The sequence below is a fragment of the Nyctereutes procyonoides genome, unplaced genomic scaffold (assembly GCF_905146905.1).
Source record: "Nyctereutes procyonoides isolate TBG_1078 unplaced genomic scaffold, NYPRO_anot_genome, whole genome shotgun sequence".
NCBI classification, from domain to species: Eukaryota; Metazoa; Chordata; class Mammalia; order Carnivora; family Canidae; genus Nyctereutes; species Nyctereutes procyonoides.
Genome location: NW_026575048.1, coordinates 25,758,528 through 25,777,643, shown reverse-complemented (window position 1 = coordinate 25,777,643; position 19,116 = coordinate 25,758,528). Strand labels below are relative to the sequence as shown.

Here is a 19,116-nt window from a genome sequence, read left to right as displayed (position 1 = left end):
TCCAGAGGAAATGGTTTCTGCTGCCACAGCAAGGCCACACCATGAATTCAGGATTCCTTCAGTCTTGCTTGAGGGTCTTGGCTTAGTAGAAAGTTCTGAAAGTGCCATTAGGTCAGGTAATTCCATCCCTCTTGATCTCTGACCAGGGGAGCCTCTGGTCTCTGGTCCAGGAGTCCCCCTTCTTTATTTTAATCTATGTGTTTAGGTTTATTTCATTATGCTTCCCCGTTTTCTTTGCTACAGGAAACAGACAATATGGGGCAAGCCACGAGGGGGAAACCCAGTGAGACACAGGCAGGCTGAGAGAAGTTCAATGGTCATCTGAACACATCCCAGAGAGCCTGCTTTTATATTCAACCTCAAATAAGAATGCTTAACTGGCCATAAAGCAATGATGGGCTTTGCTCATTTTCTGTATAGTTTTGTGCCAGAGGTTTTTCTGACTTTGACTTTTTATTTTTCTCCTTCAGAAAAATTTCAAGGAAAATATAAAGAATTCCTATATATTTTTCAACCAACTTAACATTCTGCCACACAACCAATATTTTAATCTCCAGGCCTTACATAGATTTTACTAAAAATGGCATTTATAGACTTAAAATAATTCAAGTCTAATTAGTTGTATTTTAACACCATTAACACAAGAAGTTGCTTGAAATTCTGTATTAATACCTCACTGTATTTTAGAAGATGTCAATTACCTATGCTATTTTTTTAAAGATTTTATTTATTTATTTATGAGAGACACAGTGAGAGAGAGAGGCAGAAACACAGGCAGAGGGAGAAGCAGGCTCCATGCAGGGAGCCCGACGTGGGACTTGATCCCGGGACCACGCCCCAGCCCGAATGTGACGCTAAACCACTGAGCCACCGGGGCTACCCTACCTATGTTATTTTTATACACGTTTCCTTCCCCATGAATTCTTAAGGTTTTACATTCATCTTAACTATCTTTGTTTGCTGTTTCTGATGACTCAATCAAGAGGGGGGACTATTCAACTCAACACATCAATGACCTGTGTTAGGTGCTAAAGGTCAAAAGTACAAGTGGAGCACTAAATTGTATATTCCTCCACCCGAATTTGAAGTTTCTTTTGAACAGAGGTTTCCAATAATATTTGAGGAAAATTAGCATGTTTTTGATTTTTTTAAAAAAGTAAACTTCATACTACATGTGGAGATTGAGCAACTTACTTTTGTTCTCTGTCTACATTCTTTCCACTTAACACATCAGGTAGGCTGTATTTTGTGTTATACTTCTGAAATTGATGACAAGGACTAACCTACACTGAAACCAAAATCGATCTTAATAAGCTCGTCAATCATAATATTATAGCTCTAAATAATTCCCTTTTAGGTTATTAGTGACTATATTGAAATGTAAGACCAGTACAACAAAATAAACCCATATTTAGTGTAGATTTTGCTGTTTTCACAAATGTATACACCTATGCAACCACCATGAAAATCAAGATATACAAATTTCTATTAGCCAGAAAAGTTCCCTGGAAACCAATCTGTAATCTATTCTCTGTCACTATGATTTAGTTTTATCTACCCTAGAATCCAACTAAATGGAATCAGGCTTCTTTAACTCAAAATTATATTTTTCAGATTCACTCATACTGTTAAATGTATCAGCACTTCATTTCTCTTAATTGCTCAGTATCATTTCTTTAGGTGGATGTACTGTAGTTTATTACTCCCTTGTTGATGGACATTTGGGTTTTCTCTAGTTTTAAACTATCATAAATTAAACAGGTATGAACAGGGATGCCTGGGTGGCTCAGTAGTTGAGCAGCTGCCTTTGGCTCAGGGCGTGATCCAGAGTCCAGAATCTCTCATGAATAAATAAATAAAATCTTTAAAAAAAAATAAAACAGGTATGAACATATGTATATATGTCTTTGTGGGGACATATTTTTATTTCTCCTAGATAACTACCTAGAGGTAGCACTGATGATTAACTCTATGAGAAAATACCAAACTGTGTTCCAGTCATTATACAATTTTGCATTATGTTACATTTACAATAGATAAGAGTTCCAACTACCTCACATAGTATGAAGTCTTTTAAGTGGTATATAGTGGAGTTTTAAAATGCATTTTCCCGGGCAGCCCGGTTGGCTCAGCGGTTTAGCGCCGCTTTCAGCCCAGGGAGTGATCCTGGAGACCTGGGATCCAGTCCCTCATTGGGTTGGTTCCCTGCGTGGAGACTGCTTCTCTCTCTGCCTATGTCTCTGTCTCTGTCTCTCTCTCTCCCTCTCTGTCTCTCATGAATAAATAAAATCTTTAAAATAAAATGCATTTTCCCCAATGACTACTGGTATTAAGCATTGTCCATATTCTTGTTGGTCATTCATATATCTTTGGTGGAAGGTCTGTTCAAATCGTTTCTCCATTTTCAATTGCTTTGTCCTGTTAAGTTGGAAGAGGTCTTTATTTATTCTGAAAACAAGTCCTTTATGAGATACATGTACTGTGAATATTTGCTCAGACTTACCTTTTCTTTTTTTTTTTTTTAAGATATTATTTATTTATTAGAGGGAGAGACAGAGAGCATGAGCTTGGGAGAGGGGCACGGGGAGAGGGAGAAGCAGACTCCCTGCTGAGCAAGGAGCCAACGTGGGACTCTATGCCAGAACCCTGGAATCATTACCTGAGGTGAAGGCAGATGCTCAACTGAGCCACCCAGGTGCCCTTGTCTTTCATTTTCTTAATGATGTCCTTCAAAGTGTAGATTTTAATTTAAATGAAGTCCAAAAAATCTTTTTATCCAGGTTTTTTTTTTTTAAACTTTTATTTATTTATTCATGAGAGACACAGAAAGAGAGGCAGAGACATATGCAGAGGGAGAAGCAGGCTTCACGCAGGGGGCCCAATTGGGAATCGATCCCGGGTCTCCAGGATTACGCCCTGGGCCGAAAGCAGACATGCTTAACTGTTGAGCCACCCAAGCATCCCAGTTTTTCTATTATGGTTCACGGACTTAGTGTCCTAGCTGAAAACTGCTCATCACCCCAAAGCTACAACAATTTTACCTTAAGAAAATTAGGAAATTTAGGTAAATGACAGATTTTTATATATAAATTCCTTTGTGATTTCTTTATTGATTCACAGATTAAGTATGTTGTTTATTTATTTGGTTTCCAAGTATTTAAAGTTTTTTCAGATATCAAAGTTATTTATGTAAACTTTAATTCCACTGCGAAAAGAGAACATATTCCATATGATGCTTATTTTTTTTATTGAAACTTATTTAACTGCCCCAGTATATGGTCTTGTTGAACATATCAAATGCACTTGAAAAAAAACATGTACTCTGAGTGTGTTGTTCTATAAATATCAATTCAGTCAAGTTGGTTGGTAGTATTCTTGAAATTATCTATTATTATTATCAGTGTTTTTGTCTAGTTGTCCTATCAATTGCTGAGGGAAATGTTAAAAATCTCCAAATATGACTGTGACATTATCTATTTCTCACTTTAATTCTACCAATTTTTGCTTCTTATGTTGTTAGCTGTTATTAAGCACATATACATTTATGATTATTATGTATTGTTGGTAAATTTTCCCTTTATTATTATGAAATAGCCCTCTCTGTCTCTGGAAATAGTCTTTGTAATGAAACCCATTTCATTTGATATTAATTTAACAAATCCAGACGTTTTATATTTAATGTTTCATGGGATAGTATTTTCTATCCATTTATTTTCAATCTGAGTCTTTATATTTAAAATACACTTCTTAGGGGGATCCCTGGGTGGCTCAGCAGTTTTGCGCCTGCCCTTAGCCCGGGGCACGATCCTGGAGTCCCGGGATCGAGTCCCACGTCAGACTCCCAGCATGGAGCCCGCTTCTCCCTCTGCCTATGTCTCTGCCTCTCTCTCTCTGTGTGTCTATCATAAATAAATAAAAAATAAATCTTTAAAAAATAATAATAATAAAATAAAATACATTTCTTAGATCATATACTTGTATCTTGGGTTGTTTTTTTTTTTCCATTCTGACAACCTTTGACTTTTATTTGGAATATTTATCCATTAACATTTAACACAATTATAGATATGGTTGAATGCATTTGTAATCCTATTATACTGCCATTCCTGCTTTCTTTTGGGGTTATTTGAATGTATTTCAGATTGCCATTTTAACATAGCATTGGAGTTTTAGCTAGATGGTTTTCCTTTTTTTTTAATAATTTATTTTTTAAGTAGGCTTCATGCCCAACATGGGGCTTGAACTCATGACCCTGAGATCAAGAGTTGTATACTCTACCAACTGAGTAAGCCAGGTGCCCCTAGATGCTTTTGTATTTGTAAATTGTTGCTCTAGAATGACAGTATCTTTATTTGTCCATGATGTTCTTAGAATAGTGTAATTCTTCACATAAAATGTAGAAAACTTGTAATCATGTCAATATATTTATCCACCCCTTGCATGCTTTCTACATAGTTTAGAAAATGCCAAGAGAGAATTTCATAATTTTAGATAGAAATATAGACCTTAAAGATACTGTAAGGAAAATGATGTTCTTTATACTTATCCACATATTTACCATTTCAGATACTCTCTATTTCTCACTAAACATCTAGGTGTCTGTATGAAATTATTTCACTTCAGCCTGAAAAATTTCATTTAGCATTTTTTTTTAACAGTAAGGGCTTGCTGACAATAAATTCTTAGTTTTCTTTCATCTAAAAAGGTCTTCATTTGGCCACAATTCTTTTTTTTTAAGATTTATTTAGTTATTTGAAACAGAGAGAGAATGCACACACATGAATGTGGGAGGGACAGTGGGAGAGAAAGAAAGAGGAAGCAGACTCCCCAACTGACTGTGGAGTCTGACACATGGCTCAATCCCAGGACCCTAGGATCATGGCCTGAGCCAAAATCCAGAGTCAGCTGCTTAACTGAGCTACCCAGACACATCCTGGCCATAATTCTTGAAAGATATTTTTACTAAGTATAGAATTCTGAGTTGACACATTTTTCATTTGAACACTTTAAAAATGCTGTTCACGGTCTTCTGCCCTCCATAGCTTCCGAAGTTAGAGATATTTGCAATCTTTTTTTCCTTTAATGTGTCACTTTTCTCTGTTTCTTATCAAGATGTTCTCTTTATGTTTTATCTTACTAGGCTGACTATAACATACTCAGGCCTGATTTACTTTGTTTCACACTGCTTAGGTCTCAGGGTGCTTCTTGAATCCATAAATATTGAAGATTCATACATTTGGGAAATGTTTTAGCCAGTATTTCTTCAAATTGTTTTTTTGCTCTATTCTCTCTTTCCTTCTGGCTCCAATTCAACTTGTATGTTGAATGTTCTGATACTATCCCACATATCCAAGAGGTCTTATTCATTATTTTTATCTTCCCTGTCTTTCTGGTTCTTCACACAAGTTAGCCTCTATTGATCTACATGTTCTCTAACTCTCTCTTGTATCATCTCCATTCAATTGTAAATTTCATCCAGAGAATTTTTATTTTACATATCGTATGTTCAGTTTTAAGATTTCCCTGTGGTTTCTTATACTTCCCATTTTTTTTCTATAAATTCCTCTTTGGGACTATTAAGAAAATTTTTCCTTTATGTTACCTAATTTTATTAAAGAATTTCTTTAATCCTTGTCTGTTAATTCCAACATCTAGGTCATGTTGGACTTGGTCTCCATTGACTTTGCTCTTATAAATTGCTCACATTTTCTTCATTCTTCATTTGCTGAACAATTGTGGATGATATCCTACATATTGTAAATGCTTTTTTAAAAAAATTTTTATTTTATTTAAATTCAATATGCTAATACATAGTATAACACTCAGTACTCATTTCATCATGTACCCTTCTTAATGACTGTTGAATGTTATACTCTTGAGCGTGAATTCGGTTGTTCTGTTACAAAGTGTTGGCTTTTTACGTTTTAACACATAACCTGATTTGACTAATTATGTACACATAGTCTCTTAGGTGGCTGCTCAGAATTTCATCTGAGTTCCTTTGTCATTAACTGAGCTGCTTAGAGTGTACCCTACACATGCATAGCTCAAGAGTGAGCCAGACTTAAACATTTACAGACAAAATGGAAGAATCCTCATCTGTGACGCTCTCCTTTATGAAATGTTCTTCCTCACATTCCAGCAGCATGGTAACCACAATGTTTGTCCTCAGAAAGACTGCCGAATTGCTATCAGAGTTTTAGTTGCCCTGCACGTAAGACAATGGGATTCAGCCATAGGAGAGAAACAAGAAAACCACCCAATGTCATTCTTTTCTTCCAATCAAAAAAAATCATCTCCAGAATCCTTCTGCCTTTGCTCATTCTCAACTGTCATCATGTAGTTGTTTTTTTATTTCTTGCATTTTGCCCATAGTTTGTCATTTTTATCTGCAGAAAGATGGTTCCAATCAGAGCTTACTTGGCCATGACAAAAGCTGAAGTCCTCCAAATAAAGTTTAGAATCAGCTTGTTGATTTCTGAAAAGAAAAAAAGCCCACTGGGAATCTGAACACTATTAGATTTAATTTATAGCTCAATTTTGGGATTACTATCAATTCAACAATATTGAGTCTTCCAATCTATGGATATTGTGACTTTTCAATTTATTTAGATCTTCTTTAATTTCTCATAGCATTATGTCATTTTTAGTATACAAGTCATATACTTCAGTTAAATTTACCATTAAATATTTGATACCTTATGCTATTCTAAATAATTTTAAAATGTCTTTCCCAATTATTCGTTGCTAGGAATATATAAATAAAACTGATTTTTTTTTTTAAGATTTATCTTTTTGAGAGTGAGAGATTGAGAGAGAGAGAGAGCACGAACAGGGGGAGGGACAAAGGAAGAAGGAGAAGTAGACTCCCCACTGAGCAGGAACCCAAAATTGGGGTTCAATTCCAAGACCTTGGGATCATGACCTGAGCTGAAGGCAGACACTTAACCAACTGAGCCACCCAGGTGCGACACAACTGATTCTTCTTTTAATTGACCTTGAATTCTTCTCAGATCTCGCCTATTACTTCCAGTAGCTTTTGTATCAATTCTTTACTATTTCCTATGTATACAATTGTGTCATCTATACATAATGATAGTTTTATAGCTTCCTTTCCAATCCCCATACCTTCTGCATCCTCTTCATGTTTTACTGCACTAGCTGGGATTTCCAATTCTATGGAGAACTGAAGTGCCATTTTCCTGATCTTGAGGAAAGGTTGTTTTTCTTCAATAATTATTTTATTTTATTTTATTTTTTTATGATTTTATTTATTTACTCACGAGAGAGAGAGAGAGGCAGACACACAGGTAGAGGGAGAAGCAGGTTCCACACAGGGAGCCTGATGTGGGACTTAATCCGGGGTCTCCAGGATCATGCCCTGGGCTGAAGGTGGCGCCAAACTGCTGAGCCACCTGGGCTGCCCGTCCATAGCGATTTAAATAGAGAATCTTGGGGATCCCTGGGTGGCTCAGCGGTTTGGCGCCTGCCTTTGGCCCAGGGCGCGATCCTGGATTCCCGGGATCAAGTCCCACATCGGGCTCCTGGCATGGAGCCTGCTTCTCCTTCCTCCTGTGCCTTTCTCTCTCTCTCTCATAAATAAATAAATCTTAAAAAACAAAAATAGAGATTCTTCATTGATGTTCCTTACTAGGTTGACATTCCCTTCTATTCCTAGTTTACTAAGAATATAATAAAATATTATGTAACATTTATATTGATATTCTACATATTAATATAATATATATTCAAACACACTTTATAAGTAAAATTATAATATAAGGTTTGTTAAAAATTTTTCACATGCTTTTTTTTTAAAGATTTGATTTGTTTTAAAGATTTTATTCATTTATTCATGAGAGACACAGAGAGAGGCAGAGGGAGAAGCAGGCTCCCTGCGGAAAGCCCAATGCGGAACTCAATCCCAGGACCCCAGGATCGTGACATGAGCCAAAGGCAGACGTTCAACCACTGAGTCACCCAGGTACCCCTGATTTTGTGCTTCTATTGAGATAATCATTTGGCTTTTCCCTTTTACTATACTAACAGGATGAACTGCATTGATTGTTTCATATTAATCCAATTATGCACTCTTGAGATAAACACTATTTGGTTATGACTTAATATCCCATTTTGTACTTGCTGCTTCAAATATTTTGTCCAGTTTTGTAGTTGCTTACAGTTGAAGTTCAAAATCAGGACAGTTACTCTAACACGACTAGAAGTAAACCCACAGGGCAGCCCGGGTGGCTCAGCGGTTTAGCGCCACTTTCAGCCCAGGGTGTGATCCTGGAGACCCGGGATCAAGTCCCACATTGGGCTCCTTGCATGGAGCCTGCTTCTGCCTCTGTCTGTGCCTCTCTCTCTCTCTCTCTCTGTGTGTGTGTCTCTCATGAATAAATAAATAAAATCTTTTTTTAAAAAATAGAAGTAAACCCACAAATAAGTATTAACCTTAAGCCATGGTTAACAGTGGAGAGAGAAGTCTAGCAGTGACCAAAGTAGATGGTGGTAAGAAGAGCTTTGATCCCACTAATCCTATTATTCATTCTGTCTATTCCTGAAGTAGGATATATACAAGGAACTCAGTTCAACTACAGTCAAAAATATTTAATAATCCTGTTTAATAACAGTTAACCTATGAACTGAGAGAAAAAATAAAGCATGTTTATCTCTTCTTTAAAAGTTAGCAACTTAGGGCAGCCCCGGTGGCTCAGCGGTTTAGCGCCGCCTTCAGCCCAGGGCCTGACCCTGGAGAACCGGGATTGAGTCCCACATCGGGCTCCCTCCATGGAGCCTGCTTCTCCCTCTGTGCCTCTGCCTTTCTCTTTCTCTCTCTCTCTCTCTCTCTCTCTCTCTCTCTCTCTCTGTCTCTCATGAATAAATGGATAGAATCTTTAAAAAAAAAAAAAAGTTACCAACTTAACTCAGAGATCACAATGTTCATTATCAATAAATGCTTATTAAATTAAATTAAAATGTACAAGTAACATTTTGAAAGACAAATATTCAAACCAGAAAGAAAATCAAAATCCTGAGCTATACCTGCTTAATATAGAATGTGTCATCATGTAATGTTAACATAAACTATCAGAAATATCACAGCTATCTTGCAAAGTTCTATTGCTTATCTTAGAAAATTAATGAGTATGCCCTAAAAGAAATATAGGCAATCATTTTTATCTGTAAAAATGGCTTGCAAACTATTTTATGTTCATAGATAAGCATTTATTAAATAGCTTTAAAATTAATAGCAGAAAGAGAAAATACACACAATATAACATATAACTTCTACAGTTCTTTTTCCTTTCTTCATTTACAGAGACTTTGGGGCTTCAGGCAGACACTCAGAAGGCAGGCTGCCAGTATCAATTTACACTTAAGCAAAACTTTTGCCAATGAAAACTGAAACACCTGTATGAATTAACTAAATTGTTCCCATTTTCAACAATGAAAGGAAATTAAAAGCATTACTGAATGTCACTGACTTGGCCCATCTGAAAGGAAATAACGTAGATAACAGCTAATTTTAAATTATCAAGCCGATACAACATAAATGGTTCTCTAAAACAATATGGGTTATTTTTACTATGAGTCATTCAGTTTTCCTAAAATGTGTGGATCAAATATCTCAGGAACAGCACTACATTATGACAACCTTAAAAAAATAAAGTATTCCTTTTAGGATAAGCTTCTGACATTGCTGAACTAAAACATTCTCCCAACATATCTCTCATATATTTCAACATGCTACACCAATAGGAAAACACTACTAAAAATTTCTCCCCCCCAAAAAAAGATTTTACCATTTTAGTAAACTTTAAGACAGTTTATTGAAACTGAACAAAACTCAAGAATAATGAGCCATTCATTTGTTTATTCAATAAATATTTAACAAATAGCCAGTAACTATGGCCCCCATCCCTTCAAGTGCTTACAATCCAGGGGCAGAAATATTAAGACTTGTGTTATTCTTGCACTTCTATTAACCAAAGACACTTCATAGTCTCAATAGTTGATACCCTTAGTTCCAGGCCACCACACTGTTGCCACAGAAGGGAAATGGATGCCCAGCAAGAAAGAATATGCCATTTCTTTCCTCTCTGCTCCCTTCTCTCCCACATCTACTGCCAATTTCAAACAGGTCTTATCCACTTAGGAATTCCTATTCCTTGAAAACAGAATGCTCTCCTACAAACCAGCAATCAGATGGCCCTGCTCATCCCTGAATGCTATGGGTGCACCAGCTCGATTTTACGTAAAGGTACTTTCAGGACATTCTTGAATTTGATCCTCAAAACAAGATTTCAATGATGAGGAAGGGGCATATCCCTTCCTAAAACAAGGGAGTTAAAACAAGATAAAACAAGTAGTTATCCTTCACATCACATAGCACTACCTAAAATGATAAAAACTAAGGGAAGCAATAGAGCATCAAGTTATAGGAAAGAAAGAAATCCTTTCCAGGGGTCAAATATATTTCATTCATTCTCTTCTTCTGCATCCATTATTGAGCAACAGCTATGACTGAAGCATTGTACTATACTGGGTCTTGTAGAAGACCGAGAGAACAAAGCCTTGTCCCTGAAATGGGGAGTTTATAGTCTTGTGGGAGGGATAAGGAATATATATAAATAATTATAAGCCCAAATATGAGCCTTGTTAAGAAAAAGGCACAGAAAGAAGTTCAAGAGTTCAGAAAAGGGATAGGACGAACACAAAAGTGTTCTCTTTTGCCTAAAATATTCTTTGGGAGTAAAAGATAAGGGATATTTATATATAGGTGAGTCAATTATATAGGATATAAATTTTAGACAGAGACAGAGAGAGAGGCAGAGGGAGCAGCAGGCTCACTCCAAGGAGCCCGATGCAGGACTCGAGCCCAGAACCCAAGATCATGCCCTAAGCCAAAGGCAGACACTCAACTGCTGAGCCACCTAGGTGCGCCTCTAATTCCTCTTATTATCTGCTTCAGTATCATACACAAAGAATGGATAGGAGGAAGGATCAATAAATGCAAGGAGGAGTTGACAAGGCTTCATCTGGATTTTTCTAGTGTAGGCTGTATGCTTCCTTTGGAATCAACAAAAGAAGGGAGTGGTGCAGATCACAAAGTATTGCTGGGGCTCCTAAAAGTCCTCTTCACATAGAAGTTCCTTGCCCTACTTCTTATGAATTAAAGATTTACTTGGAACTAAAAAACTCATCTCCTGGGACGCCTGGGTGGCTCAGCGATTGAGCATCTGCATTTGGCTCAGGACGTGATTCCAGAGTCCCACGATCAAGTCCCACATTGGGCTTCCTGCAGGGAGCCTGCTTCTCCCTCTGCCTATGTCTCTGCCAGCCTCTCTTTCTCTGTGTCTCTCTCATGAATAAGTAAATAAAATATTTAAAATAAATAAATAAAAAATAAAATAAAAAAACCTCATCTCCTTGGAAGAGTCATGCCTGGCACTATGCATCACTGTAATAATCAAACAGCTTTCCTCCAAAGGGATCAGTCCCCAGGTCACGTCTGACTTGGATGAGAGTTGGAAGAGGACAGAGAACAAAAAAGTTATAAAGTTCTTGGGGGGAAAGTATAAAACTCAAATTTATCACCTTCACTGCAAGTTAGGAGATGAGTTACCTACCCCAGAGATTACTAGAGTTATTATTTCAGAAGTACTTCACAGTAGAAAGGAACAAGACAGGGGCAGGGGTGGGCATGGAATCGGAAAGGCAAACCATAAGAGACTCTCAACTCTGGGAAACAAACCGAGGATTGCTGGAGGGGTGGGAAGGAGGGATGGGGTCACTGAGTGACGGGCATGAAGGAGGGCAAGTGGTGAATTGAGCACTGGGTGTTATATAAGACTGATGAATCACTGGGACGCTGGGTGGCTCAGTAGTTGAGCATCTGCCTTTGGTTCAGGTTGTGATCCTGGAGTCCTGGAATCAAGTCTCATGTCAGGCTCCCCATAGGGAGCCTAGCCTGCTTCTCCCTCTGCCTATGTCTCGGCCCCTCTCTCTGTGTCTCTCATGAATAAAATCTTAAAAAAAAAAAAAAAAAAAAAAAACTTGATGAGGGCAGCCAGGGTGGCTCAGCGGTTTAGCGCCACCTTCAGCCCAGGGTGTGATCCTGGAGACCTGGGATGGAGTCCGACATTGGGCTCCCTGCATGGAGCCTGGTTCTCCCTTTACCTGTGTCTCTGCCTCTCTGTGTCTCTCATGAATAAATAAATAATATCTTTAAAAAAAAAAAAAACCCTGATGAATCACTGAACTCTACTTCTGAAACTAATAGAGTATATGTTAATTAAATCAAATTTAAGCAAAAAATTTTTAAAAATGAAAATAATGAATAACTAAAAAAGAAAAACAGGAAAAAAGGGAAAAGTTTTTTTAAAGGAAGAAATAAACCCACCAACTCGAAATGCTAAAATACATTTAACTGCCTGTTTATAAATCAAATATTTTAGTGTCTTTTTAGGATAACTATGGCTAATACATATACCTTGATAAACCACTAAGACCAGTCCCAAGAAGATGTTATTATGGACCCCCGCCCCACAAGAGGCCAGCAGGAACACTTCCTAGCACATGTTACATCCTGTTTACCCCAGTTATCGGAAGAAACCCAAACACCCAAGCATCCTGGTCACGTTCATCATCTAGACACTTGTCCTCATCCAGCTCTGTACTTCCCTATGGTAACTCAAACTCACCACCATTCCAGATCCTCCACATCTTTCCCTGAGCCTCACTTCATGGATCACCTTCCCACTGAGATCCTTCCCGCCACCTGACTAAAACAGCCATCCCCCCGTGCCATTCGTATTCCCTTACCCTGTTCTATATGTCTCCAGAGCACATCTGTCAAATATATTATTTCTCTCTTTGTATACTGTGTATTGTTCCCACAAGAATGTAAATCAATGTAAAGGCCAAGAAGGAAAATACTTTGTTGATACTGTATCCCCAATGACCAGCACAAAGCTTGACATATATTCAGTATTCAATAGAGATTAGCTGGGTAAATAGGAAACACGGGATCATTTTTTAAATTAGTATTTTTTTTTTTTTATGATAGTCACAGAGAGAGAGAGAGGCAGAGACACAGGCAGAGGGAGAAGCAGGCTCCATGCACTGGGAGCCCGACGTGGGATTCGATCCCGGGTCTCTCCAGGATCGCGCCCTGGGCCAAAGGCAGGCGCCAAACTGCTGCGCCACCCAGGGATCCCTTAAATTAGTATTTTAAAAAATGTTAAACACTTTACTTGTCAAATTCCTTATAGTATAGAGAAAACAGGGACATTTCTACATAGTTACCTAAACACAGATATGCTATCATCATAAACACTAAAGATTCCTAAGATACTGAAGTGAGAAAATAAAAACAGGCACCCAGAGGACTCAAAGGATTCACATCCAACCAGTTCCAAAACCATAGGCAGAAAGCAGTAACTTGCAAAATTCATATTACAATACAAAGTAAGCTAGCTTTTCTACCAGATAAAAATACTTCATTTTTGCCTTATCTGAAAAATAACAAAGAAAGAAAACATCAGAATTCTCTCTTAATTTTAACTATGATAATAAAAATGCCTTTGAAAAAATTATCTTCAGCAACTTGTGCTCATCAAAGATGTACATTATCTTTTTATCCATAAAGCTAAGAAGATGATGTCTGACCCTTTGGTATGTGACTTTTCTGTTCTTGAAAAGCCTTCTTTGATCTCAAATCCTCATTTATTACTCGAGCTTTCCTTTTCTTTCTTTTTTTTTTTTATTTTATGATAGTCACAGAGAGAGGCAGAGACACAGGCAGAGGGAGAAGCAGGCTCCATGCATCAGGAGCCCGACGTGGGATTCGATCCCAGGTCTCCAGGATCGCGCCCTGGGCCAAAGGCAGGCGCCAAACCGCTGCGCCACCCAGGGATCCCAAGCTTTCCTTTTCACTGCCATTCTTCTCCAACTGTAGTCTTTATCTATCAATTTTATTTTCTTACACTCCATTCCCTCCTTAATTCCCTATAACGAGGGGACTACATGTCCAATACTGCACCGAAACTGTCCTAGAGCTGAGTGATGCACCCCTGATCATCAGTGCCCACGGCCTGTCTCTGGACAGCGCTGCAGTGGGGGATGCTGATGAGCACTTCATGTTCCTGACACTGCCCTACTTTCTCAGTCCATATAACCCTCACCCTCCTGCTTCTGGTCCTTGCTCTCTAACTCCTCTTTCTCATCCCATCTATGCAGGCATCACCCTCAGTTTTAGACAAAAGAGTTTCATACTACAGTGGTCTTGGAGTGAGGATTCAGACTCTTGCTCTGTCATTTCATTTATTCATTGGACATGGAGCACCTATCGGGCCCTGGGATCAAACAATGAACAAGAAATATTTGGCCACTGCCCTCAAATCCAAGCAAATACGAAGAAAAATGCTTATGTTTACATCCACAGCAAGATATACGCAGTTTGGAAATTAAAATGGTGAGGTTTTCTTTTCTCCTTAATTTCCCTACATGGCAGTGTTTCAACATGAGCAATCTTAGGCAAGAATATATGAGAAGCAATATCACATACAAGGAAAAACATGAAATGGAAAGGACAAGACATTACTCACTGATGTAAATGCCAGCAGCTCCTCTTCAGTTAACTTATGCACTGGGTTATTCTTTTGGAAATTTGTGCTTTAAATTTTAAAAAAAGAGCAAATTAATTCTAAAATGCATGTTGTAACTAATGAAATATTATTTTTAAAAAAGCAACATAAACTTTATTTCAAAGCACATATTTTAATACTATTGCATTATATACAAATGTAGATATTAGTTTGCCAAAGATAAGTATGACACTAAATATAATAAATAAGCAATAAAATGCTGACAAATAGGGGCACCTTGATGGACCATTCGGTTAAGCGTCCAACTCTTGGTTTCAGCCCAGGTCACGATTTCGGGATTGTGAGATCAAGTCCCACACTGGGCTCTGCACTCAATGGAGAGTCCACTTGGGTTTCTCTCTCTCCCTCTCTCTTTGCCCACCTCCCACAAAATAGATCAATAAATAAAATCTCTTTGAAAAATGTTGAGAACAAAAAATGCTGACAACGGGTGCCCTGCTGGTTAGGTGGTTAAGCGTCTGCCTTCAGCTTGAGTCACAATCCCAGGGTCCTGAGATAGAGCCTCACATAGGGCTCCCTGCTCGGCAGGGAGCCTGCTTCTCTCTCCCTCTGTCACTCCCCCTGCTTGTACTCGCTCACTCTCTCTCTCAAATAAATAATCTTAAAAAAAATTTTTTTTGAATTTTTAAAAATATTTTTAAATGCTGACTAAAGGTGGTTGGTATACTAAATGCTAACATAATTTATTTTACTAGGAAAAAGAAATTGAATCTGGCAGCCTCAGAAAGAAAAGAATGAACATGGAACCAGCTCCTAATTATCAAACTCATGCCAAAAAAATTAAAATATCACTGTAATCATTAGGCAAAATTTAAGAGGCTGTCAAAGAGGCAGGAAAATGGGAATTCTCAGATCCTGCTGATCCAAGTATAATTTGATCAGATGATTTTACTAAACAATTTATCACTATCTTGTAAAGTGAAATCTTCATGTATCTTAGCTCAATAATAATTTCATAGAGCCCAGAGAAATTCTTGAACAGCTGTACCAGGAGCCATATACAAAATATCCATAGTAATATTGTGTACAACAGGAAAAAAAAAATCTTGAAATAATCCAAATGTCCAAAAAAAGACTGATAAACTGAGAAATATTCACCCAGTGGGATGCTATAATCCAAAGTAAATTATAGCTACATATAAAAAGGAATGAATCATAAAAACATAATGAGAAAAAATCAGACTACACATAGTAAGATATCACTTTTATAAGGCTCAGAAAAAAACAAAATGAAACAAAATGAAACTGACTTAGAAGTACAAAAACGGGGGGATCCCTGGGTGGCGCAGCGGTTTGGCGCCTGCCTTTGGCCCGGGGCACGATCCTGGAGATCCGGGATCGAGTCCCATATCGGGCTCCCGGTGCATGGAGCCTACTTCTCCAACTCTTCCTGTGTCTCTGCCTCTCTCTCTCTCTCTCTGTGACTATCATAAATAAATAAATTTTAAAAAATTAAAAAAAAAAAAAAGAAGTACAAAAACTTGAGTAAATATATTTTTTTGAAAAGGCAAGAAAATAACAAATACAAAATTGAGGATAGTGGTTACTGTGTTTTTTTTTTTATTCAAGTATAATATAAGTATAATATAACAGAGTGTTATATAAGTTTCAGGTACACAATATAATGATTCAGCAATTCTATATATTTCTCAGTGCTCAAGATAAGTCTACTCTTAATCTCCTTTTTTATTTTACCCATCGCCACTCTGGCAACCACCAGTTTGTTCTCTGTATTTAAGAGTCTGGTTTTTTTGTCTCTTTTTTTCTAGCCCCATCGTTTCACCAATCTTCCATCTATAAGAATTCACCTTCTCATTGTTTCCTTTCTAATCGTGTTTTTTTTTTTTAAGATTCATTTATTTATTCATGAAAGATACATAAAGAGAGAGAGAGAGGCAGACACAGGCAGAGGGAGAAGCAGGCTCCATGCAGGGAGTCCAACGTGGAACTCGATCCCGGGTGTCCAGGATCAGGCCCTGGGCCAGAGGCAGCGCTAAACCGCTGAGCCACCCGGGGCTGCCCTTCCTTTCTAATCTAACACAGCTTACTACAATGTCCAAGTCACCTCTCCACAGGGAAAATGGCCATGGGGATTAGACAGAGGTCAGGCAATATAGCAAAACCATTGTTTGCAACTCCCACGGTAACTCAGTTCATGTAAATCATCAATTCACTGATTTCCTACCCATTTATAAACACTGCATCAGGTGCTCCAAGATTCAGAAAATAATCAAGTTGTTTCTACCAAACAGGGGAGATTTAAGTTGCTTATAAAATCCACTCAGCACTTCTAACTGTTCCGTATATTAAGATTCAACCAATATTATACTTGGGGGAAGAAACAGTATTTGAAAACAAGAATTTTTTGTTTTTATTTTTTAGTCCTCTCTCAACTATGAAGTCTAACTCATTATACATACCTAAAGCTCAATTGACAGAATGCCTGGGAATATGTATGTTTTGTTTGATTTAATTTTCTGATACACTGACAATTATGAATTTGCTAAAATGATGTTTTAAGAAATTACATAAAGGAGAACTCAGAATTTGAGGTCAGTAAAACCTGGATTCAATCCCTAATTGCTGCTCGTAATTCTCAGCAAGTCATTCAGCCAGTTGAACCCCAATTTCCTATCTGAAAAATGGAGAAAGCAACTTCTAAGGTTGCTAGAACATTAATGAGAGGTAATGTGAGAAGTGCATGGTGCAATTCCTAGCACATGGAACTGCTCACAAATGGTTGCTATTTATATTAATTATATACTAAGCATCACTACGAATTAGACAATTTTTCATTAGTATGCAAAGAATCTGTCACTAGAATCAAATAATATGATAGAACAAGAGATGTGGGCTTAGAAACAGAGCTCTATGTGTGTGATCCCTTTTACCCAAACAAAAAGACTGGAAGACTATATTCAACTTTTGTGTAAATGAAGTGTGAAAAAGAGGTATAATGCTATGAGGTGGAGACAAAAGGATAAGCTCTACTGAGTTATATAACAATTTTTTTTAAACAAATCCCTCCTTTCTTAAGTTATCTATTACTAATTTGACTGTTCTAAATATTGCAACTTTGTGAAGTACTCCATTTTGAACATTCTCCAGAGAAGTGAGACACTGATATAATCTCAAAGCATCTTCCCATAAAATGTTCATTACAAAGGTGAAAAAGAAAAACTCTATAAAAATGGAGACGTCTTAAAAAAAAAATGGAGACGTCTGGCAAACGTTGCTTCAATCGTGATCAAAGTTAAAGTCAGTAGTGGGACAAACGGACAAATCAAAATTGTGTCCTACTGCTAGGATGCAAGAACCACAAAACTTCCCTTCTCTGATATCCCTGCTAAAGATGCATAATGCAAACTAATTGTAATTTTTTTAAATAGGTCAAATTCAATGGGGAAAATCTACAAAGTAACTGGCTTATAAATTTCAAAACTGTCAAGACTATGAAAGTCAAGCTATTCTGACATGATGGAAACTGGAGAGACAGGACAATTAAAAGAAACACATGTATTTTACAGTGGGTCCTGTGCTACAAAGGAGATTATTAGGACAACTGGAAAACTTGAATGGGATATGAATATTAAGTGACAATAAAGTATGAATATTTATTTCCTCATTTTGATAGTCATATTGTGGCTATTATAAAAAATACCCTAGTTTGTTGGAAGCATGCACTGAAGTAAGTATTCAGGGATGATACAGTATCATGTTAGAAAATTATTCTCCAAAGTTCTCTACAATGCCTTCCCCTTGCCACTTTTTTTGAAAAGTGAATTTTGAAATTATTTCAAAATTGAAAATAAAAATAAAAGGAAAAACTATTTCCACCACACATAAGATTCAATAGTATTAAGAAATAATTCTATCCTTTGGATTGTAAATAACCTCAAAGGTCAAAATAATCATTCTCAACTCTCCTAAATACTTTATTAAAAGTTTACTCCTAGCTAAAGCTAACCAAAGAAATCTTGCTTATGAAGAAAAGAGAAGTATACTAACTCAAAGGTGATTCCTGAAATTCCTAATCTCTAACCCTTGACTTGGTTGCCCAGTAGAGAGCACTGGTAGTTTAGTGAAAATTGATTGCCCCACTATTCTTGATCCTCATAAGCATTATAAGATTCCCTATTCATCCAGAACTCGGTGTACCTCCTGGAATAAAGTTTTCCTCAACACATAAGAACCAATACGCAGTGTTCAAAGTAACTAAGTAATTGACTTACCAGATTCCAAGGATAACAGCAAGCTCTTCAGCACACAGATCAGGCATCTGAAACTGTTCACAATCTGCTAATTTTATCTCATTTAGAACTGTATCATCATTGAGCTCAAGATTCTGGTGAAACGCAAAAGAAAATATTTAGACCAAAATTTAAATTTGATTCATTCAACACATTGTATGCAACTGATTACTAAGGAGAGATAATTCATCTTT

The 19,116-nt window shown here is 37.2% G+C and overlaps 1 protein-coding gene across 1 annotated transcript in view; it reads right to left on the bottom strand.

The window, feature by feature from the left end:
* TTC27 (tetratricopeptide repeat domain 27) overlaps window positions 1-19,116 on the bottom strand; it is a 177,449-nt gene that overhangs the window by 118,979 nt on the left and 39,354 nt on the right. The window contains exons 8-9 of the mRNA XM_055327505.1: window positions 18,905-19,017; window positions 14,613-14,679 (exon numbers count right to left, since the gene is read on the bottom strand). Of these exons, the coding sequence (XP_055183480.1) occupies window positions 14,613-14,679; window positions 18,905-19,017 (180 nt within the window). The remainder of the gene's footprint in view (window positions 1-14,612; window positions 14,680-18,904; window positions 19,018-19,116) is intronic.